At 62.2% G+C, this 22,281-nt stretch overlaps 1 protein-coding gene across 2 annotated transcripts in view; it reads right to left on the minus strand.

The window, feature by feature from the left end:
• The window catches only part of SHANK3 (SH3 and multiple ankyrin repeat domains 3), a 410,126-nt gene that overhangs the window by 265,354 nt on the left and 122,491 nt on the right, over positions 1-22,281 (minus strand). For both annotated transcript variants that reach the window (XM_065860718.2, XM_065860710.2), the window contains 2 exons: positions 17,431-17,497; positions 3,231-3,558 (listed from right to left, as the gene is read on the minus strand). In XM_065860718.2, the coding sequence (XP_065716790.1) occupies positions 3,231-3,558; positions 17,431-17,497 (395 nt within the window). The remainder of the gene's footprint in view (positions 1-3,230; positions 3,559-17,430; positions 17,498-22,281) is intronic.

Consider the following 22,281-nt stretch of genomic DNA (forward strand, 5'->3'; position numbering starts at 1 on the left):
AACTCAGTGCCACGGATTTCATAATCCTTCTGTCCGTGACAAAACACACAACTATCTGAAAATAACGGAGAAAAATGCATTTTCATATGAATTTGCTAAAATGCATATGGTTAGGAATAATTAAGCCACCTCCAGCAACCCTTTCAAAGTTTGCACAAGCAGGAGACCGAAGAAAACGGGGCAGCAGCGCTGGGCGCCAAGACGTGGAGGCAGCTGCTGCGCTCTGGCCTCTCGGTACCGGCTGGGCCACGGCACCGGGCGGCACCGGGCGGCACCGGGCGGGCCAGCCCCGGCGCCAGGGCCCGGCAGGTGTCTGGTGGGTCTGCGCAGAGGCGAGAGGAGCCGCAGCCGCCTCCCCGCACTCGGGGAGCAGCCGGGGCCGCAGCCAGCGGGGCTTTGCCGGCAGCACAGACGGCGGCTCTCCCAGCGGCACCAGCCCCCGCCTCTGCGAGCCCCCGGCCCGGCAGCTCCGGCCCAGCCCGGCTCCTGCTGTCCCCTGGCCGGATGGGCCAGGTCGGGCTCCTCCTCCCCAGCCGCCTCCTCCTGCCTCCCCGTCACCTGCTTGGGGGATTTTGGGGAAACTTCCAAAACCTTATGGATTGTAACAGCCCAGGGTATTTTTTTACCCACGCCAGCCTCTTAGTGTTTTCCTAACCAAACTGCGCACCGGGCTGCCGCGAGCTCCCGAGGTGCTGAGCTCCCAAGGCGCTGAGCTCCCGAGGCGCTGAGCTCCCGAGGCGCTGAGCTCCCGAGGCGCTGAGCTCCCGATGCGCTGAGCTCCCGAGGCACTGAGCTCCCGAGCGAGCTGCGGGGTGCAGGGAAACCACTGCTCATCCTGGTTCTGAGGGCCCTCACCGTTAATTCCATCGCACGCTCTCTTCTCCTCGTGCCATCGAACAGGCAGAGGTTCCCTGTTTCCCTCTGATTAGCCATTCAGCATTTTCAATATTTCTAACATATTTCCTCCTATTCATCCCGTTTCTAAGGTAACAATCCCACTCTCCTAAACCTCTCTTCAAAGCAGAGAGGTTCTTCTCATTCCTCATCATTTCCACTGCGTCTCCAAACCCTTTAACCCGCGCTGATCTTGCTGGCGGGCAGCGCCCGGCGCGGGGTGCAGCGCTCAGAGGCGTCACCATTGATCTGGACCGAGGCACCAGGCTGCTTTCCATCCCATCAGTCGGCACGGCCAGGGCAGCCAACGCCGGCGCGGTGCTGAGCGGCACGCTGAGCAGAGGCTTCCAGCGCGCTGTCCAGACAGCATCCTGCAGCTCTTCCGCAGTTGAACTGTGCAGAATCCTAGTAGGTACCCAAGAGGTTTGAGTTGTTCCCCCTCTAGTACCTGTTTTACATTTATTTTCATTATTTTTAATTCACTGACATGCTTCCTTTTCCCCAAATTCTTTAGATTGCCTCCAAGGGCCTCCGAGCCGTTTCTGCGATGCAGTTAATGTAAATAGCTGCCATCTGCCGAACGGTTCTTCGGCGCTCAAACCCATTTCTCAGTCATTAGCGAGCACAGCTCTAGCGCAGACCCGGTTCAAACTCCTGCTCTGGCCTCACGTACCCGTTTCCCATCAGCACTCCCACCTCTCCACGACCAGAGGGCTGCAGAAGCAGAGCCTGGCACCACTTGTCACCAAAGGGACCCTCGGCCATGGAGGTGTCCCCAGCAGCTCTGCCGGCCGAGGGGAGCAGCAGGCACCCCCAGAGCAGAGCAAAGATGAGCACAGCAGCGGCGAGCGGGGTCAGGGCCGGCGTTCGCATCGCACACGGTCAGTGACAGGGAGCAGCGGGGAACACGAGGTCCGTGTCACTCCCGCACCTCCGGCCATGGAAACCGCCCGAAGCACAAGGAGGGGCTCCCCACACCGGCGAGGGCGGCCAGGGGGTTGGGCAGAGCGATGCCACCCCAGCCCCGCAGACAGAGCGCCCATAACCCAAGAACTGCAGGTCGCTGGGGACACATTGGGTGTTGGCTTATCTGCAATGTGCAGCCTCGAAGTATTCCTTTTCAAGATGCATTCGTTGTCATAGCAACGACAAGCACAACGTGCCTTTGATGTACTCACCGTTTTTGTGAGACGCGAGACTAGACCAAGCGCCAGGGAGAAGACGGAGAAAAGCCCCTCGCGCTCGCTCCGGGCCCTGGCCACCCTGCTCGCTGCGGCGTGGACAGGGGGTGCACCGGCCACCCCACTCGCTGCAGCACAGACAGGGGCTGTGCCGGCCACCCCGCTCGCTGCGGCACAGACAGGGGCTGCGCCGGCCACCCTGCTCGCTGCGGCACAGACAGGGGCTGCACCAGCCACCCTGCTCGCTGCAGCACGAACAGGGGCTGCACCGGCCACCCTGCTCGCTGCAGCACAGACAGGGGCTGCGCCGGCCACCCCACTCACTGCGGCACAGACAGGGGCTGCGCCGGCCACCCCGCTCGCTGCGGCACAGACAGGGGCTGCGCCGGCCACCCCGCTCGCTGCGGCACAGACAGGGGCTGCGCCGGCCACCCCGCTCGCTGCGGCACAGACAGGGGCTGCACCGGCCACCCCACTCGCTGCGGCACAGACAGGGGCTGCACCGGCCACCCCACTCGCTGCAGCACAGACAGGGGCTGCACCGGCCACCCCACTCGCTGCGGCACAGACAGGGGCTGCGCCGGCCACCCTGCTCACTGTGGTGTGAACAGGGGCTGCGCCGGCCACCCCGCTCACTGCGGCACAGACAGGGGCTGCACCGGCCACCCCGCTCGCTGTGGCACAGACAGGGGCTGCGCCAGCCACCCTGCTCGCTGTGGCACAGACAGGGGCTGCGCCAGCCACCCTGCTCGCTGTGGCACAGACAGGGGCTGCGCCGGCCACCCCACTCGCTGTGGCACAGAAAGGGGTTGCGCCGGCCACCCCGCTCGCTGCAGCATGAACAGGGGCTGTGCCGGCCACCCCACTCGCTGTGGCACAGAAAGGGTCTGCGCCGGCCACCCTGCTCGCTGTGGCACAGAAAGGGGCTGCGCCGGCCACCCCGCTCGCTGCGGCACAGACAGGGGCTGCGCCGGCCACCCTGCTCGCTGTGGCACAGAAAGAGGCTGCGCCGGCCACCCTGCTCGCTGTGGTGTGAACAGGGGCTGCGCCGGCCACCTCACTCCCACCTGCTGCCCAGCCCCGGGAGGGTCTCCAGTGGTGCCGACCCACCACCCACGGCACTGGCCAGCCCGGCTCTGCCGCCCCGAGCCTCACCTGGCCTTGCCGCGGCTGCTCCTCCGGAGCGTGGGCAGGTCGGCCTCCTTCTCCTCCTGCACCCGCTGCAGGGACGGGGAGCGGCTGTGGGCGCTGCGGGCGCTGCCGGAGCTGGCCAGGCTGCCGTCCCCCGCCGCCGCCTCCTGCATCTGCGCCAGCAGCTGCGGCGGAAGGCTGCGCAGCGAGGGCACCGGCGAGTAGGACGCCCGGCTCTCCGCCTTCAGGTTGTTGTCGCTGGCCGAGCGCTGCAGCACACGCGGGGAGGACAGGCCGCCGGCGCCGAGGATCCGTCTCCGCTTCGTGTAGCTGGGAGTTTCTCTGAAAGGCACTGCAAGAGAGCGGGAGAGTGGCGTCAGCTACTGCTTGTGCAGCGGAGCCAGCGCCGGCCGCCATGGCGGGCTGGAGGATGGCGGCAAAGCAGGAGGCCGGGAAAGCATGCGGAGCTGGGCTGGAGGGCAGGAGCGACCCAGGCTCCAGCGCCAGTCCCTGCACCACCTGGGAGCAGGCGGGGACAGCCAGCCCAGCGTGGGGACAGTCAGCCCGGCGTGGGGACAGTCAGCCCGGCGTGGGGACAGTCAGCCCGGCGTGGGGACGGTACGGAGGTGGCATCTCAGGAAGCATTGGGGAGGGTCCCAGAGCAGGGAGCAGGGCGGGCCAGGGCGCCCGGGGCCACCAGCAAGGCCCTGCCAGCCCGTCTCCAGCTGCCACCCCGGTTTGGAGGTGACAACACACACGGGACATGGACACCGGCAGTAACCACAGCCACCGCCTACTCTGTTCAGAGGCAGGGGAGGCCTAAGGCTGTAGCTTCAGGCGTGTGCCAAGTGCAAGCCTAGAGAATGCAAGGCAGAGAATAAAACGCCAGCTGCCACCCGTCCTGCCCGACACCAGCCTCACCCAGCGGCTGTGCGAGGACACGGGCCTTGGGGACACCTGGGGACGCAAAGTCCTGCCTGTGCCCGCAGCTCTGCGACGGGAGCGGGACGGGGACAGGGGACCAGAACGGCCGCAAGGGGAGCGGGACGGGGACAGGGGACCAGAACGGCCGCAAGGGGAGCGGGACGGGGACAGGGGACCAGTGCGGCCACAAGGGGAGGGGGACGGGGACAGGGGACCAGTGCGGCCGCAAGGAGAGCGGGATGGGGACAGGGGACCAGCACGGCTGCAAGGGGAGCGGGACGGGGACAGGGGACTAGCATGGCTGCAAGGGGAGTGGGACAGGGACAGGGGACCAGCACGGCTGCAAGGGGAGCGGGACGGGGACAGGGGACCAGTGCGGCCGCAAGGAGAGCGGGACGGGGACAGGGGAGCAGCGCGGCCGCAAGGGGAGTGGGACGGGGACAGGGGACCAGCGCGGCCGCAAGGAGAGCGGGACGGGGACAGGGGACCAGCGCGGCCGCAAGGAGAGCGGGACAGGGACAGGGGACCAGTGCGGCTGCAAGGGGAGCAGGACGGGGACAGGGGACCAGCACGGCTGCAAGGGGAGTGGGATGGGGACAGGGGACCAGTGCGGCCGCGGGGAACAGGGCTCTGCAGCCCAGACACCGCACTGCGGACCCTGGGCCAGGAAAGATGAAGTTTCCTGAATTTTGTTTAATGAATCCATTTCATGCTGAACCGTAATGTGCCTAAAGTTTGGCTGACGTATGGCAACGTCCAGAGCTGACCCTATCCAGCCCATTTCCGGTGCAAGTGCAGCGGCAAAGCGAGGAACAGGTGCGGCACGCAGAGCTCTCCTGCTCAGAGGACGCTGGTGAGCGGTGGGACCCTGTGACAGGACCTCCCGCCCCGGCCACATCCAGACCGCCCTGGCTTCACCCTTCCACACCACCACATCCACACCGCCCTGGCTTCACCCTTCCACACCACCACATCCAGACCGCCCTGGCTTCACCCTTCCACACCACCACATCCACACCGCCCTGGCTTCACCCTTCCACACCACCACATCCACACCGCCCTGGCTTCACCCTTCCACACCACCACATCCACACCGCCCTGGCTTCACCCTTCCACACCACCACATCCACACCGCCCTGGCTTCACCCTTCCACACCACCACATCCACACCGCCCTGGCTTCACCCTTCCACAGCCACCCCCTGCACAGCAAGTGACAGCAACGCACGTGAGCACAGACACGCTCCGGTGGCCGCCGAGGGCGCAGCCGCGGGTCCGGGCAGGACGGTGCCCGGCACCGAGCGAGGCCTCAGACCCGGTCACCCTGGACCCACCCCCAGGGCCCTTCCCGGCTGCACCGCACAGCCACACGCAGAATATTTTTCCAAGGAATATTTTAGGTTCAAACTACAAGAATTTCAAGCTGCTGTAAATCTTCCCGTTGTCATAGCAACGCAATGCATTTGTTCTCCGACGAGTTTCGACCACGTGGCGGGGGAATTTCTGCCGGCAGCGTCCGCGCTCCCCACAGCGGCTCGGTCCAGCGCCCCAGCCGCGGCACCGCCCGCGCCCCGGCCACCCCGACACCAGCACCGGGCAGAACGTCACCCAGAGACCACAGGCAAGAGCAGGTGTCGGAGGGAAGGACGCAGAGCCAGGTTGCGGCAGTGACACCGCCCCGGGTACAACGTGCCGCGGATCCAGGGCTGGGCGCTGGCAGGACCGCAGGACGCCGGCGTACGGCCCGCCCGGCACACGCCACACGCGGCGGAGCTCCGGTCCGGCACCTACAGCCGCTCCAACGGCAACGCCGAACGGGCTGGGCAGGACTGCCGGCCCGGCCCGTCCGTCACCCGCACACACCACGCGTCTCCACGGGACATCTCATTTTGTGCTACGTCACTTCTCACAGAAAACCGCCTCCAAAAATGAGAGAAGCAGCGTGAAGCGGAGGCAGGTCACGGCACCCGCCGGTCCCAAAACCGCTGAGAACTGGGAATAGCTGCTGGAAACACACGGATGTTTCTGGCAAGAGTCAAAGAGCTGTTTGCAAACCAAGGCGAGTCAGGAACTTCAGGTTCTTGAAAATAGTATAGAATCACTTTTAATAAAAGTGCCAAATGCTGCCTAATAATAAAAGCACCAAAGTCAGTGGCCTGAAAGCCTTCCAAACCAAAGGCCAAGGCACCTACTGGTCGGGTGGACACCGACGGTGCCCTTCCCGGGACCCACAGCACCGGCGGCACCGAGCGACCGCGGGATAACAACGCGACACGGGCCGAGAGCCCAGGGCTGTTCCCCGGGACAGTCGGCCTGAGCTGCCGACACCTGAGCTGCCCAGTGACGCGGAGCGCGCCCCGGCGGCCTCCATTGCCCCGGCGGCCTCCATTGCCCCGGCGGCCTCCATCGCCCCGGTGGCCTCCATCGCTGCAGCAGCACAGGGCAGAGCCGCCAGCTCTGCAGCCGCGCCCTACGGGAATTGTGGTAAACGGGAAATATTCAGCAAGGAAAAATTCAAGATCTAGAAACATCTGCCAAGCCACCGCGCTCCCCGCTCAGGCACGGACCTGACCCGCGCCCCTGCCCGGCACCGCCTGGCTACCAGGAGCCAAAAAGTGGCCAGTAAAGTCAGACCTTGAGCCAGACCCGCGCTGATGTGCTGGGCTCATCGCTCCTCCATGTGTGGTTGGGCTCAGCATCGCTGGTCCTGACTTTAATCAAGGAAGAAAGAAACAAAAGTGCAGTAATGAAAACTCCAGAGAGCAGGAGTTGGTCTGGGCTCACCTCACTGTGCTTTATAAATGAATCATTAGTTTCTTGATATTAATTGTTTAGAAAAAAAATCCTAACTGCATGTCGAACTGATCGAGCGCAAGCTTACAGTAAAATAACCCCATCGGCGAACGGCTGTCACCAAGCCGACAAACGAAAAGGGAAAAAGAACAGAAGCACAGACTGGTTTGGGTTGGAAGGGACCTTGGAGTCCACCCAATCCACCCCTGGCGCGAGCAGGGACCCCCCAGCTCAGAGCCCGTGCAGCAGGGCCTGGAAAAGAGAGAAAAACCACACAAGAGCAGAGAAGGAAGAAAGCAGCAAGGGGCAGGAGATCCCTTCGGTCTGAGCAGGAGATCCCTTCGGCCTGTGCAGGAGATCCCTTCGGTCTGTGCAGGAGATCCCTTCGGCCTGTGCAGGAGATCCCTTCGGTCTGTGCAGGAGATCCCTTCGGGCTGTGCAGGAGATCCCTTCGGCCTGTGCAGGAGATCCCTTCGGTCTGTGCAGGAGATCCCTTCGGGCTGTGTAGGAGATCCCTTCGGCCTGTGCAGGAGATCCCTTCGGCCTGTGCAGGAGATCCCTTCGGTCTGTGTAGGAGATCCCTTCGTCCTGTGCGGTTCCCCGTGCTCCTGGCCGGCTCAGTGACACAGAGAAGCCGCCAACCCGTCGCGGTCCCGCTGTCCCCGCGGGCACCGGCGCAGACCGCGCCGCAGCAGACGGGGTCGGGAGCGCGGCACGGCTCCCGGCGAGACACCGGCAGCTCGAGCCAGGCCCGCTGCTAAGAGCAGGTACTTCACAATCCTTGACACGGGTCAGGGCAAGCGCTTTAATTTAGCCTGTCAAATAAATCACCTGGTCACCCAGTTCCACACCCTACACAAGAGCACTCATCATTCTGTGCATTCCGAGAGCTCCCTCTCCACACCAGAATTACAGCGCCCAGTGCAGAGCCAGAGGAGAACACAACCTCTGTGTCAGCCTCCCGCGGGGAGGAGCGGAGGGGCCTGGGACCACCCTGCTGCTCACTCATCGCCCGTCATCACGACCAGAGCCGCCAGAGCACAGCACAGCGTCCACGGGACCGAATGAGAGGGGATCCAGGTCACATAGCACATTGTAAAGCCAAAGTTTCCCGAGCATTTAACTCCAGAAGCACATTAGGAGGATGGCGCTAGGCGGAGTATCTTACAGACGGTCATCCTCAGTTACGGGAACGACCTTCATAAAATACAACGAGAAAGCAGAATGCTCTTGTACAAGGAAAGATATTTACAATGCGCCAGCCAAACTGCCAGAGCGCCTCAAAGATTAAGTAGACCAGTTGTAAGATAACTTTGAGCGTGTGGACAGCTGGCATAAGCCAATTAAAGCGGAAAGTTAAATGCGTGTGCAACAGATCCTAACTCTAAATGTAAGTGCCTTGCCGAGACAAAGGGTCTCTCGGTTCACCCACACGTTAATCCCTCAGGGTCAGAGCTGCAAAAGCAGCCTTTGAAGTGCGGGTACATCCTGCTGCCTTATCCGTGTCTTTGCACTTCGGTCGCAGTGCACGGTAACCACACGTGAGGCGGGACTCGGGCCATTTCATTTGCTGGGCAAGGGACTCACACACGTCCCCAAAAATCAGTGAAAAACCCTTCTTTGCAGCACTTCCACAGGATCACAGCCGATCTACGTTCAGATCGCGGAGCTCCCGGGTGTCCGAGCACAGGCCCACGTCCCGGCACCAGCGGCTGCAGCCAAGTCTGCGCGGGCGGGCGGGGGAGAGCAGGGACCAGCAGAGCCCGAGGAGCCCCAGCACAGGGTTCGGGTGATGGAAACCCCCCCTGCCCAGCCGGGGCTGTCCCGGGGCCGGCTCAGGGCCACGGTGCAGCGGGAAGGCAACCGGCTCGAGATCAGATGTTCTACACAGAGCTTAGAGAGGCAGAAACGACACTGGTGCCCGGGAAAGCCAAGGAGCAGGCGTGCGGGCAGCTCCGCAGGAGGAGGGAGAGCACAGGGGTCCAGCAGCCGCTCACGTCAGCAACGCACGACGTCCCTGCCCAGGTGCTGCCCCGCTTTTCCAAAGCCCTGCTCTGATCGCAGGCTGATGGCCAGCCAGGCTGCAAGCGCTGCCAGGTGGATACAGCACAGCCTGCGTCTGCTCTCACGACAGGAATGAGAGCTATTCGGAGAGACACAACCATGCTCTTGGCTGGGATACACAACGAGATGGAGACGGCAAGGGAGACGAAATGTTGCACACGGCAGAAAGGTGGAAAAGAAGATTGTGTCACAGCCAGAGGGCAGAAAGGACAGGAGAGATACCCACACGCTGCACGAGATGGGGGCTGGGGCAAAGCCCTAAGACAGCCCCGAAACACCAGCAGTCCGACGTGCAAGGGTGCTACGTGTGCACCGGCAGATCAGCCCTTGGCACAGTGACACGGACAGCAAAGGCACCGGAACAGGTCCGAGGCTGCGGCAGATGGAAATCGAGGCCAGCGCACACGGGGCAGCGATGCGGGTGAAGGAGGACGGCGGGGCCCGGCTCAGCGCTCCAGCCCGCGGGCACCCGCTCAGCGCTGTTTCTCAACCGGCCGCTCCTGGGAGAGGCGAACGAGGACCAACAGCCCGAACGCGGGATTTGCTGTTCACTCCTCACACCGTGTGCTCAGATCAAGAGTCTTGCAGTGACTCTGCCGTTCCGAGGGAGAGGAGCAGAGCTGCTCTGACGCAGGAGCTGCTCCAGGGCAGGAGCACCGCGGTGACCGCGGCTGCTGTGGTGACCGTGGCTGCCATGGGCTCTGGCTGCGGCACAGAAGGACGCACAGCCCCGCCACGTGCCCACAACCACCCATTACGTCTGTGTAGCGACATCCAGGTCTCCAGAACGTGCAGCAATCCCAGCCCCATTTAAAGTCTTAAGAATGCAGGAGGAGCCCCCGCCTCTGCCCACATTGTCCTGTGGTTGGGCCGGCATGCGGCCCCAGCACCATGCCGGTGAGGACACCGTGGTGCTGAGGACACCGTGGTGCTGCCACCCCGCTGGCTCCGAAGCCAAACCCTCCAGCACCGCAGCCAAAAATGAGGTCGCTCTCAGCTTTATGGGGTGCTGAGTCTTCTTCTGGTCAGAAGGACATTGAGCGAGGTTCCTTCAGGCCGCTCTCCCCATTCACACTCTGTGCGAGCCCCAGCGCGTCACCGAGATGGGACCTGTCCTGTGCCACCCCCTGTCACAGCAGTCTGAAGGACTGAAATCACACTCCGGGCCACAAGGCAGCGAGAGGAGAGCGCTGGAGAGGGTCTGCAGCTGGGACATGGCTCCAGGACACTGTCCCCACAGGGACAGGAGGGGACGGGCAGCACCAGCAAGGAAAGAGCCGCAGGGGCAGCCACAGCGGGGTGCTTGAGGGAGCCCCAAAAGGTAAACGCAGACACAGCAGCCCTGCCTGGCTCTCCGTGCCCTCAGGACACTCGCGAGGCACTTGAGAGGTTTGGGAACAAGGCTCAGGGAGCGTGTGTGTCCCCAAGGACTGTGTGTGTCCCCAGGGAGTGCGTGTGTCCCCAGGGAGTGCGTGTGTCCCCAGGGAGTGCGTGTGTCCCCAGCCAGAGCCCAGAGCAGGAGGGGGACACAGCGGGGGACACGGCCACTGTCCCCCACAGGCTGGGGAGCAGAGAGCCCGTCCAGGACACGGCTCCTCTTCTGCAGCCCCGGACTGGGGACAGGGGGCAGGAAGAGGCCTCGGACCCGGCCCGAGGAGCCGCTGCCCAGCGGTGTCCGACAGGCCAAACCTGGCATGGAGACGGGGGCTCCGCACGGGCCGCTCGCTCACGGCACCGGTGTGTGAGGAAGGGCGGTTGTTCTGCTCCGCAGAGGCTCAGGGCGGCTCCGGCAGCCGCGATGCCCCGGAACACCGCACGAGTCCGAGGCTGCGTCAGCCGCCCCGCGCACTGCAGCGCCAGCTCCTCCTGCTCCGAACCTGCCTGGAACCCATAACAACCACAGCAAAGCCCCGAGCCTGAGCTGCAGACACCAGGGACCCCAACCAGGGCAGCTCCAGGCTGCTGCCAGACAGCCGGTGGGGACACGGGTCTCCTCTGCCCACCCCAGATCCAGGCCCAGTGGGGAAGGGAGGCAAGCGAAAGCAATAAAGAAAAAACTACTTGGTGCGGTTCATACAATCAGCTTTGAAGATTCTTCTCTATACCTTCTCAAGAGTTTAATCAAAGTACGTTTACTGGGTTTCTCCCAGCGAAATGAATCACTCTGGTTACCATGACAGCGCAGCCCGGGCGGCACAGCCCAGCCCCGGCGCTCCCGCCTTTGCCTGCTGCCCTGCACAGGGAACGCGCGGCCCCCGGCCCAAAATCGCCCTGGCTGCCCCGGCCCGTGGGCGCAGGACGCAGCTGGGGCTCCCCGGGGACACCCCGGCCCCCGACACCGCGCGGGCGCCGCGACCACGCTCCAGCAACCCCAGAGACGCCTAATGAGCCACAGTGTAATCAACGCTCAGAGGTTGTTTAGATGTGCCGGCTCAGTGTTAAATATTCATGTGACAGAGCAAAAAGCACGCGGAGTGCAAATGTCTCCGCAGCTCCGGGCGGAGAGGCCACATTTACATTTTAATAGTGGAAAATTACAAAGCAAAGCGGGCAGGCGGATGGCGGCTCCTCCTCGGGCTGCGGAGCTGCTCCGGCTCCCCCCATGCACGGCGGCTCCTCCTCGGGCTGCGGAGCTGCTCCGGCTCCCCCCATGCACGGCGGCTCCTCCTCGGGCTGCGGAGCTGCTCGGGCTCCCCCTCCTCGGGCTGCGGGGGCTGCTCGAGCTCCCCCCATGCAGACCGGCGGCTCCAACAGAACCCCAGGTATCTGTTCCCTAGGAATGAAAACCCAAGGAAAGGACGAGGTGGGGCAGAGCAGCACCGCTCAGCGCCAGCGCGGGAGCTGGTGATTCACCTCCCTACCCAGAGCTCGTTGGGCCACTGAAAGGAAACGCAGCCTCGTTACATCTTTTTAATTGAAAAAGTCACTCTCCAGCCATTTCTCCAGCCCCCTCCATCCGCCCCTCAGCCCCCGACCCAGCTGTGACGCTGCAGCCCCTCCTGTCCCTCCCTGTCACCCGAGCGAGGGTCTGTCACCCTCCTGTCCCTCCCTGTCACCCGAGCGAGGGTCTCTCACCCTCCTGTCCCTCCCTGTCACCCGAGCGAGGGTCTCTCACCCTCCTGTCCCTCCCTGTCACCCGAGCGAGGGTCTCTCACCCTCCTGTCCCTCCCTGTCACCCGAGCGAGGGTCTCTCACCCATCCTGATCAGTGCCAGCCCTTCAGATCTTACTGGCATTTGCAAAACCTACATTGAAACCTCTACAACCACGAGTTAATTAAACTCGCTCGTTTCCCTGCAAGTGATTCCGATCCAGCCTCTCCCTGCTGATAAACCCATCAGCCCGGGCCACCTCGGCACTGGTAATGTCCGTTGTTCTCCCTCCTCCTCACCCGGTGTCACTCGCACACCGCGGTCCTGCTCGGACCCTCAGGCCATCGCCACCCCAGGGAGCATCCTGACGACCGCTGGACCCGGTACGGGCGGCACACGAATTAACAGCGATAGCAGAAAACCAGAGCAATCTAACGCGTATTTCTGGTCTGCCTCGGTAAACAATCCCTACACACACCTCTGCACCGGCAAAAATGCGGCCAAGACCACAACGGAGCGTTTAAACCTTCCCCCACAAGTCCAGGACGGCGTAAGCCAGGCTGATAGTGGTGGACGTTCCAAGGAGCAGGGGGAGCTGCAGCGTTCAAAGGAACCAGCACCCCAGCGCTCCCAGGAACCGGCACCCCAGCGCTCCCAGGAACCGGCAACCCAGCGCTCCCAGGAACCGGCAACCCAGCGCTCCCAGGAACCGGCAACCCAGCGCTCCCAGGAACCCGCCACCCAGCGCTCCCAGGTACCCGCCACCCAGCGCTCCCAGGAACCCGGCACCCAGCGCTCCCAGGAACCCGCCACCCAGCGCTCCCAGGAACCGGCACCCCAGCGCTCCCAGGAACCGGCAACCCAGCGCTCCCAGGAACCGGCACCCCAGCGCTCCCAGGAACCGGCAACCCAGCGCTCCCAGGAACCCGCCACCCAGCGCTCCCAGGTACCCGCCACCCAGCGCTCCCAGGAACCCGGCACCCAGCGCTCCCAGGAACCCGCCACCCAGCGCTCCCAGGAACCGGCACCCAGCGCTCCCAGGAACCGGCACCCCAGCGCTCCCAGGAACCGCCACCCAGCGCTCCCAGGAACCGGCACCCCAGCGCTCCCAGGAACCCGCCACCCAGCGCTCCCAGGAACCCGGCACCCAGCGCTCCCAGGAACCGCCACCCAGCGCTCCCAGGAACCGCCACCCAGCGCTCCCAGGAACCCGCCACCCAGCGCTCTGCCTCGCCAGCCTGTGTCTTAATGCTCTTGCAAAGGGGCCCTGGATGATTCCAGCCACCATACAGAGCTCAGCCTCACGTCACTGCTAGGAAAGCCTGGAAACACTGAAACAGGGCACTTATCAATTAATAACAAGGAATGAGAGTTTAATTTGTATCAGCCAGGATGGCTTTGAGAGCTCAGATCTCACTGACAAAAATAACGGCTGACATCGTAAGGCTGGGCGAGGCTGCCGGCCCTCTGGCGTTCCGATTATGGACCAGGTACCGGAGCACGTCTCAAGAGACCCGGTAAGAACTGCTAATAGAGAACAACAGCTGGGAATATCTCCAGTCTTACCCACCGCGTCAGTTCTTGGTACAGGAGTAGTTCTATTTCCGTATTTATCAATGGCTTAGAAAAGATGCAGCTCACTGGCAGTAAAAGCAGAGGCGATGCAGTGGCGGGTGCAACGACGTGGGTCAGACCACTGCGGTGAAGGTGGCACATTCAAACTGGACACAGGGAATGTTGGTACACGGAGGGTGGGGAGAGCCTGGCCCGGGTTCCCAGAGAGGTGGTGGATGAACCATCCCTGGAGACATCCCAGGCCAGGCTGGACGGGCTCTGAGCAACCTGAGCTGCTGAAGATGTCCCTGTCATGGCAGGGGGGCTGGGGGGCTGGAAGGTCCCTTCAGCACAAACTGGTCTGTGACTCTACAACACACAAGGGTACGGACACAATGAAATCCCAGGCGTTTGTTGAGACAGGATCATCCCAAGATGTTCCATCACAGCCTGACGGGGGATGAAGCGCCTGGGACACAGGAGCAGAGGTTGCACAACACAGGGAGACGGGAACGCGCCCAGCCCGACACCAGCCGGCTGAGAACGGCTCCCAGCCCAGCGCGGTGATACAGCCAGAGACAGCAGCCCCTGCAGACCGCACCAGCGCCTGCGCAGCCACAGGATATTAGGGAAAAATGCATCTAAATTCAGCCCACACTTCTAAAAATAACGTTAGAAACGGTGAATGTTCAAAATAAAGCCACGCGATGGTTCAGAAGCTGGTCAACCCGATCTATATCAAGAGAATAATGAAATGGAAGCTATTCGTGGTGTGCCAAGGTGACAGTTGGTGTCACGGTCACATTTGTATGCCGGGCCAGAGCTCTTACCAGAACGTTCGTACAGACTCGTGCGAGCTTTACTGTTCTCATCACGAGTTCACAACACCGGCCACTCTGGCCTTAAAAATTCATTGTCCCATCACCAGCTTTTTGAGGAATCTTTCAAACTCAAGACATAGAAGATCAGATTTCTCCAGTGAGGTCACCCCTGCACGGGCCCACGGTCACCGGGGTCCGAGTGCATCCCTGCGGAGGGGCTGGAAGGGCCCTCGGACGGGTGGGGACAGGAGGAGCAGCGCCCCCTGCGGGGACAGGAGGAGCAGCGCCCCCGGGGGGGACAGGAGGAGCAGCGCCCCCGGGGGGGACAGGAGGAGCAGCACACCCTGGGGGGGACAGGAGGAGCAGCGCCCCCGGGGGGGACAGGAGGAGCAGCGCCCCCTGGGGGGGACAGGAGGAGCAGCGCCCCCGGGGGGGGACAGGAGGAGCAGCGCCCCCTGGCCTGGGTATCTCCCCAGGACATGACCAGGGAGCACCTGAGAACACCTCCGCAGGCGCCTGGAGCGGCTGGGCCGAGGCTCTGCGGCACCCCCAGACCTCCTGCTGCTGCCGAAGGGGCTCATGAAGCCCTCACCGCCCCCAGAAGCGGTGCAGACAGAGCAGCAGTGGCTGCACGGAGCAGCCAGGACTGGGACGGGCCACGGAGGGTCTGTGGGGGCACTGACAAGTCCGCACAATCCAGCCCCTCTGGTCCAACCAAGAACACAAAGCACAGCAGGTGCCACTCATGGCACCCTCTGTCTGACCAAGGAGACACAAGGACAAGTTAAGAAGCAGGAGCGATGGAACAGCCCAATTCCACCATCTGCACAAACGTTTTCCACTTGTACGAACGCGTTCTCCCTCCCCAGGTTTGCAGCCTCCGCTCTGAGCTCCCCCAGCGCCAGTGACGCGGCCGGGACAGCGAGCGGCTCTCGGCCCCCGCAGAACCGAAGGGACGGGACCCGCGGGTGGCGAACGCGGCAAAGCCTGAGCGGGGTGTCCTGACCCAGCGGCCGCCACCGGCCACCCCGCGCCCGCCTTCTGACCCCACACGGGGCAACCCCGCTGCACCCGCGGGACGAACGCCCCTGAGCACATGGGGCACCTCGGCTGTTCTGAAACACAGCTTCTGGGTTATCTGCACGTGAAATTCAGTTCACACTTGCTCTGCAGTGCAAGGCAAAGCACAGCAAGTGGGAACAGCTCCAGCTCGGAGGAACGTCCCCGACCAGACAGAAACACGGACGAACGCCCCAGGAGCCTGAAGTGCAGCTGCACGCTCAGGGCTGTCCTGAGAACGGAGCCAGATCTCCCGCTAAGCACCCCTCCTCCCACAGCCCCGCACGATGGGTCCCCTCCAGCGCTCCTGGCGGCCTTGGCACCCAGGTCCTGCCTCACAGCCACACAAGCGCAGTCTCACGCTGGGGACCCCAGGAGAAACGCGGCCGCTCACAGCGCTGCGCTGTCCCCCAGCGCCTCGGTGTCCGTGTTCCTTGTGCTGTCAGAGCCAGGGCCAGGCCACGGCACCCCCGGTGACGCCAGCGTGCCCTCTGGTCGCACACGTGCACCTCTCCGCTCCTAATGAACCTCAGAAACAATCTCTTCTCCCCTGGGATGTTCATCTGCCAGTTCCCGTGACCCCAGGGGGAAACCATCTGGACCTGCTGGTTTGCTCACAATTAGTTTGCAACTGTTACCTGACCTATTTTATACAAAAAGCCATATCTAAAACATGAACAATTCATTCTACCTGACATGTTTTCATGCCCTTTTTCAATAAAAATAATCGAGCCAGGCAATCACAGATTGAGATTCAATCCTAGAGGAACTCGGACTGGCAGGGACCCGTGGAGCTCGCCCAGTCCCAGCCTCTCCCAGCACCGACGGTCACCACCCGCCACTGGCACGAGGAGGCGGCTCTCTCGTGAGCACCCTTCACTGATGCAGTTATACGGAATTCTCAGGCTTTTCCCCATGTCCTTCCTGACTCTTCTACCTCCCCACAAGTTCTCAGCAGCCGTTTATAACCATCAGCCACAGCCACCTGAGGAAAGAGGTGACAAAGGGTGCCTTGGGGCCAGGTTTCCAGATCCACAGCCCCTGCCAAGAGCCAAGCCCGGCGCTCGCTGGCTGTTTCTAACTCCACGAGCCTGTTTTCAGCTGCTGGCCTGCTGACTGTACCTTCTGCCAAGGTGCACACGCCAAGAATCGGCTCTTCACACCGGCTCCTCCATTGCTCCAGAGAGCTCCGAACAAATTCGCTTCTCAGGGTAATTCAAGAAAACTCAACAGGTGTGGCTTTTGTCTCTGACCTAAAACTCAGTGTTTCGTGACACACATCGCATATCCACCGAAGACACGCTGTAAGGAAAAGGGCCGACTGGGAAACCCAAAACTACTTCCCCATAAAGAAGCAGGTACAACCAGAACAGCGGCTCCTTTGCTCCTTCTACCGACAGAGCGGCGGCTCCGTAGCCACGACGGCTGCTGGGACAGAGCTCATCTTCCCATGCACCAGCCCGGTCCACAGCCCAGCAGGACCCAGAGGCTCTGGGGCAGGCGACGGTTGCACAGAGAGAGCGAGCAGTAAAGGGGTTTCACAGAAGAGCTGCTCAGAGCTCCGCGGACTAACGGTTCGGTCAATGCTTTAGCTTGGCAGCCTCAGCACTCATGAGCAAAACCCGGACTGAACAAAGTGACTGGATGCCCATGGCCCCGGGGAAAGCAGCTCTGTCCTGCCACCCCCAGACCCACCCAGAGCTGCGGTTCCTGCGCCCACCACGGGCAGAGCTGGGGAACCACGAGCAGAGCCGGGGAACCACGGGCAGAGCCGGGGAACCACGGGCAGAGCCGGGGAACCACGGGCAGAGGCGGGGAACCACGGGCAGAGGCGGGGAACCACGGGCAGAGGCGTACCGCCCCCAGCACACAGCAGGGTCAGGCAGGGAGGAAGGGGGAGGAAGGAAGATCAAACTCACCAACATCGGACTCTTTGTGGGTTTTGATGATTTCAGCCAATTCAAAATTTCCTGCAATGATGGCCACCTGAAAGAGAGGGAGGCAGAGAGGTGAGCGGCTCGGCAGCACCGTCCCCGCGCTCGCTGCCGCGGATCGCGCCAGATGGACCCGTAACAGCTGCTTCCCGCGGGGACGCGGAGCCAACGATTGTTCCGCCTCAGCTCACCCAGCCGGTAACCCCGAGGTGGAAACGCGCTCCCGGCACCGCGGGGACAGCGTATGGCAATGGCCTGTGCAGCGAGAGGCGGCGAGCAGCTCCGAGATGGCCGGTCCCTGTCCCGGCCCGGCGGTGACCGCCTGACACCAGCCAGGAATCAGTACCAAGTCCCACAGGTACTGACCAAACGTTCCCCAGCCCGAGGCTTCCCAGGGAAGGCTGGTGAGCCGGGGAACCGGCAGCTCAGCTCCCGCTCGGACCGGGACCGACTCGCGCTCGCTCGGGCTGCGCTGGCCAAGCAGCGGCTCGGCTCAGCAAAGCCGCAGCGTTTCAGTCCGACGTTAAGCATCGCTTTGCCTACCGCCCATCCCACGGCTTCTCTGCACGGGAAGAACCATAGAGAACCCAAAGGAACTGGGAAAGTGGGGAGGCTGAACGTGGGTCTGCCACAAAACACTCAGACAACACGGGTCTGTCTCACGGCGATGCGCTCGACCCCCAGCCACACCAGAGCGGTTGGTCCTGGCTCCAGGGAGGGAAGGGCCTGAGCCGCAGCCAAGAACCCTCCCAGGAGACCGCGGGGAAGCAGAACGGGCCCTGAACGCTGGCGGCCTGTGGGCGCAGGGAACCTCGCACGGACCCTTCCTACTGTGTGCAACCTGACCACGAGTCAGCCTCTTCCTCCTGTCCATACAACAGCCTGGGTGAGCCACTCTGAGCTCTCCCTGCTAAATAACAGCTGTGTGGCAATGGTTTTACTACCCAGAGGTCAGTGCATGAGCCCAATCTAAACTCCATATTAGTCACTTAGCTTAAGTAGATGCATACTGAATGTAATGGATTATTTAGAAATACAAGGTTGCATGATTTTTAACATACTCCTTGATTCATGTTACTTGGTAGATTAGATTTGCTAACATTTTAAGCTGTAAGGTCCTACTTGTGTTTGCCAAAAGCAGCTACAGACTACACTACTGCGAGATAAAGTGCAGCTTGCACTTTGCTGGGAGAAATGGGACCGACTGGGAAAGCAACGATGGAGCCAGCGCGGAGGCATCGCCGACACCTGCGGAGCTGAGAAGGAAGGGTTTATCCAGGCAAAACGGCGCCTTTGAGGGCACGGACCAGCAACCATGTCAACGACTGAACAGAACAGAGGCCCACGTGGGGTCAGGAAAAGGGTCCAGTGGGGAGCAAAGGACCCGGTGGCAAAATTTCGCAATTGGATTGAATCTCGGTGTGAATGGTCTGTAAAGATGTAACAGTTGGTGGTTGCCTGTGCTCGGGTGGAGCTGTGCGCAGGTACCCACCTTGAGCCAGCCCTGCTGCCATTCTGCTCCATCCTGTTCCCTGAAAGTCTGCTCTGCACGCGGTTACGGGTGTCCCTGAAAGTTTGCCTTCCGAGCTCTACGTACGGGCTCCGGAGCCAACGGGTATCGGGGAAGGAGCATCGCAAACGTTTCCATCGTGCTGGATATGGCCTCGCCGGAGAGTTTGGCTCCAGGGCTTCAAAACAGTCCCGGGAGCAAACGGTCACGGGGAAAGAAAACACCTGAGCATCTGCTTCGTGAACAGATACAGGCACCCGAGAGAGGTCAGCAGCAGCGGCCTGGTGCATCTCCCCATGCAGTAAATACGAGACCAAATCCGCCACCGAACTCCAAGGTCGCACTCCTCTTCAAGAAACCTAAACCCTAAAAGCGCTCCCCTGTGACACCTGCTCCCCAAACCGCTCCTGCAGGTGCCCGCGTGCTGGGAACGTGGGACAGGGGTGTTCTGCACACAGTGGGTAACGCGTGTGAAAGGAGACACAGTGAAGCACTAAGACTTCGGCCGATCGACCAGCGACTCTTTGTTGATGTCTGACGTGCCTAGGGAAGCAGCCTAACGCAGCGCCACGCCGCGCCGGCACGGCCGAGCAGCGCAGCACTGAGGACAACGTGCAGAAGCGTGATCTTGACATGTGAGCCTGGCCCAGGCTGCCCAGAGCGGGCGTGGAGTCTCCTTCTCTGAGCCATTCAAAGCCCTGGGATCCTGTGTGATCTGCTCTGGGACCCTGCGTGAGCAGTGGGGCTGGGGACCTGCAGAGCTCCTGCAGCACAAACAGCCTGGGGGGCCGGGTGCTGGACAGACCCGCGGTGACACCAGCAGGAGCACATGGAACCCAGCACCGGGCCTCGGGAGACTGAGCGGGAAGAGCTGATCCGGAGCGACCGGCCGAGTCCTGCGCTCAATGGGAGCCGCAGCCACCGCCGCCCTGCACCCCTGCACCCCCGCTGAGCCCCCGCAGCTGCACTGGGAATGAGAAGCAGCTGCATCGAGCTGATTCTGGGCAACACCAAAGTGCTGCTGCTCGGAGCAGGAGAACACGTGTGAGAACAGGCTGGGATGAGGCTGCTGGCTCTGCCTGTCCCTGCCGGCACCGTCACCCCCTTTCCTCCCCAGGCTGGGCTGGTATCAATGGGGCAGCGGGAGCCAAGCCCCAGAGCCAGGGCCGGCAGCTCCAGCCGCTCAGCGCTCCCTGCCCTCCCACCACAGCAGCTTTTAGAAATACGAGCTTCGTTTGCATGTCCCCATAACTTGTGACGGAGGGATATATTTAACACGGTGACTCAGAGCAGCACGCACACCTCTCCACGATCACCCCTTCTCAGCAGGAATGGTCTCACTATCCTCAGCCCAACAATGTTTATGTGCATTTATTTCATTTTGTGAGGCCCAGAACCCTCCCCTGCTCCTCAGCGCCGCCGGAAGCCGCCGGTGGCGGTTGGTGACACTCTCCTTCTGCACTGGGGAAACGAGGCCGCCACAGCAGAGAAAAACGAGCCAGAGCCTGTTGGCCCCAAGCTTGCTTCAAATGGCCATCTCCCCTTACACGCACACACACAGCGACACGGGCTGCTCTCCCAAATCACGCTCTTTGAGCAGGCAAGCAAACCTTCGCACAGAGGCACAAGTGACCTGAATTGAGGCAAATCTGAAAGGAAAAACAAGCAAACTGACAAAATTTAGAAAAAGCATTTGAGCTTCAAAGTTCCTCAAACAAACAGCATGAAAAGTCCTGATTCCGAGTACAAATGATGAGCCTGATCAGAGGGAAGTCGCAGGAATAACTCCCAAAAGGCCGGGGAATCGCGCACTGCGCAGGAGCCGCTCCCCGCACGGCTGGCGCCGCTGTCCCCGCACGGCTGGCGCCGCTGTCCCTGGTCTGGCTGCGCCGGGGACGGTGACACCGCGGGGGACACACACCCGCCATCGACCCCCGCGGGGGACACACACCCGCCATCGACCCCCGCGGGGGACACAGCTTCCAGGGCCGCAAGCGGACACGCTGCACGAGGCCTCTGTTGGGCAGGTACTCTCAGAGAGATCCCCGGGGAGGGAGAAGAGCCCCGCTGGCACCTTTTCCAACCCACGCTGGAAAAAGAACGGAGCCGGAAGGATTTCAAACACCCCTGCCGGCTCAGCGGGGGCTCGGGGCACAGCGGCTGCCCCGCCTGGGGGGCACAGTCAGCATTCCCATGCACCCCGGCACCTGAACTCAGCACCCCGGCACCTGCACCCCAGCACCTGCACCCCCAGCACCTCAGCACCTGCACCCCCAGCACCCCCAGCATCTGCACCCCAGCATCCCCAGCATCTGCTCCACTCCACCCTGCACCCCCAGCACCTCCACCCTGCACCCCCCATGCTGGTAGAGCTGTGCAGACCCCGCACCACAGACCATGCCCTGAACACCACATCAGAAGCAAGAGCTTTTTGGGGACAGGTAAACAAGAAAAGGAAGTCTCAAGGATGGAAATGCCTGAACTTTTATATTTCACAGCCAGCAACTTTAGCGGCTGCACACCAAAGGGGGAGGAACTGGTGCCTATCAGGAAAACCATTCTGCCTTGCCCACAGAAGACCAGTGACCCACCGCGAAGCCATCAGCCAATGCCCCCATACGAACGCTTGGACACCACAGCCAGGTTCCTCCTCCTGGCGGTGCCGGGGGACAGCACCGCGCAAAGGGCCCTTCTCACCGGTCTGCCCTGGTGCCCGGACCGAGCCCTGGAAACACGCGCTCAGGCTGCGCAACCACCCACGGCTCCGGCACAGGGCTGTTTTCTGAAACGCCTGAGTCATTGCACAGCACCATACCAAAAGCGACAATGCTCTTTAATCTAACAGCTATTTGCCTATTTTTATCTTTTTAGGCAAACTCGGTGATTTCTAAAAGAAAGGAGGGACATCCGACCAGGCGGTGTGGTGTGTAACGCCAGCACGCCTGTGAGGTCTTGAGAGTTAACAGCCGAAAACAGAAAGATCACTCAAACATTCCTTGTAAGAGTAAGGGTGGTGAGATCCCCCCAGGTCCCGTGGGTAACAGTGCTGCACAAACACTCCTCACCAAAGAGAAACGACGACAGAAGCGTGAGCCCCCGAGACGGTCCCCAGCCCCTCCTGGTGACACCGAGCTGGGGTGACACCGATGAGCACCCACCAGGCCCAGCAGCACCTCACCGAACCAGCACCCGGCCCGCAGAGCGCGGGGCACCCAGGTGTGGGGAACCAAAGCACCCGACTCAGGGGCCGAGGCCACCGGCACGGCCGGGCTGCCGCCCCGCTCACCAAACCAGAACCAAACCGCACAGGGGCCGGTTAAACAACT

This window comes from Patagioenas fasciata, chromosome 1 (genome assembly GCF_037038585.1).
Source record: "Patagioenas fasciata isolate bPatFas1 chromosome 1, bPatFas1.hap1, whole genome shotgun sequence".
NCBI lineage: Eukaryota > Metazoa > Chordata > Aves > Columbiformes > Columbidae > Patagioenas > Patagioenas fasciata.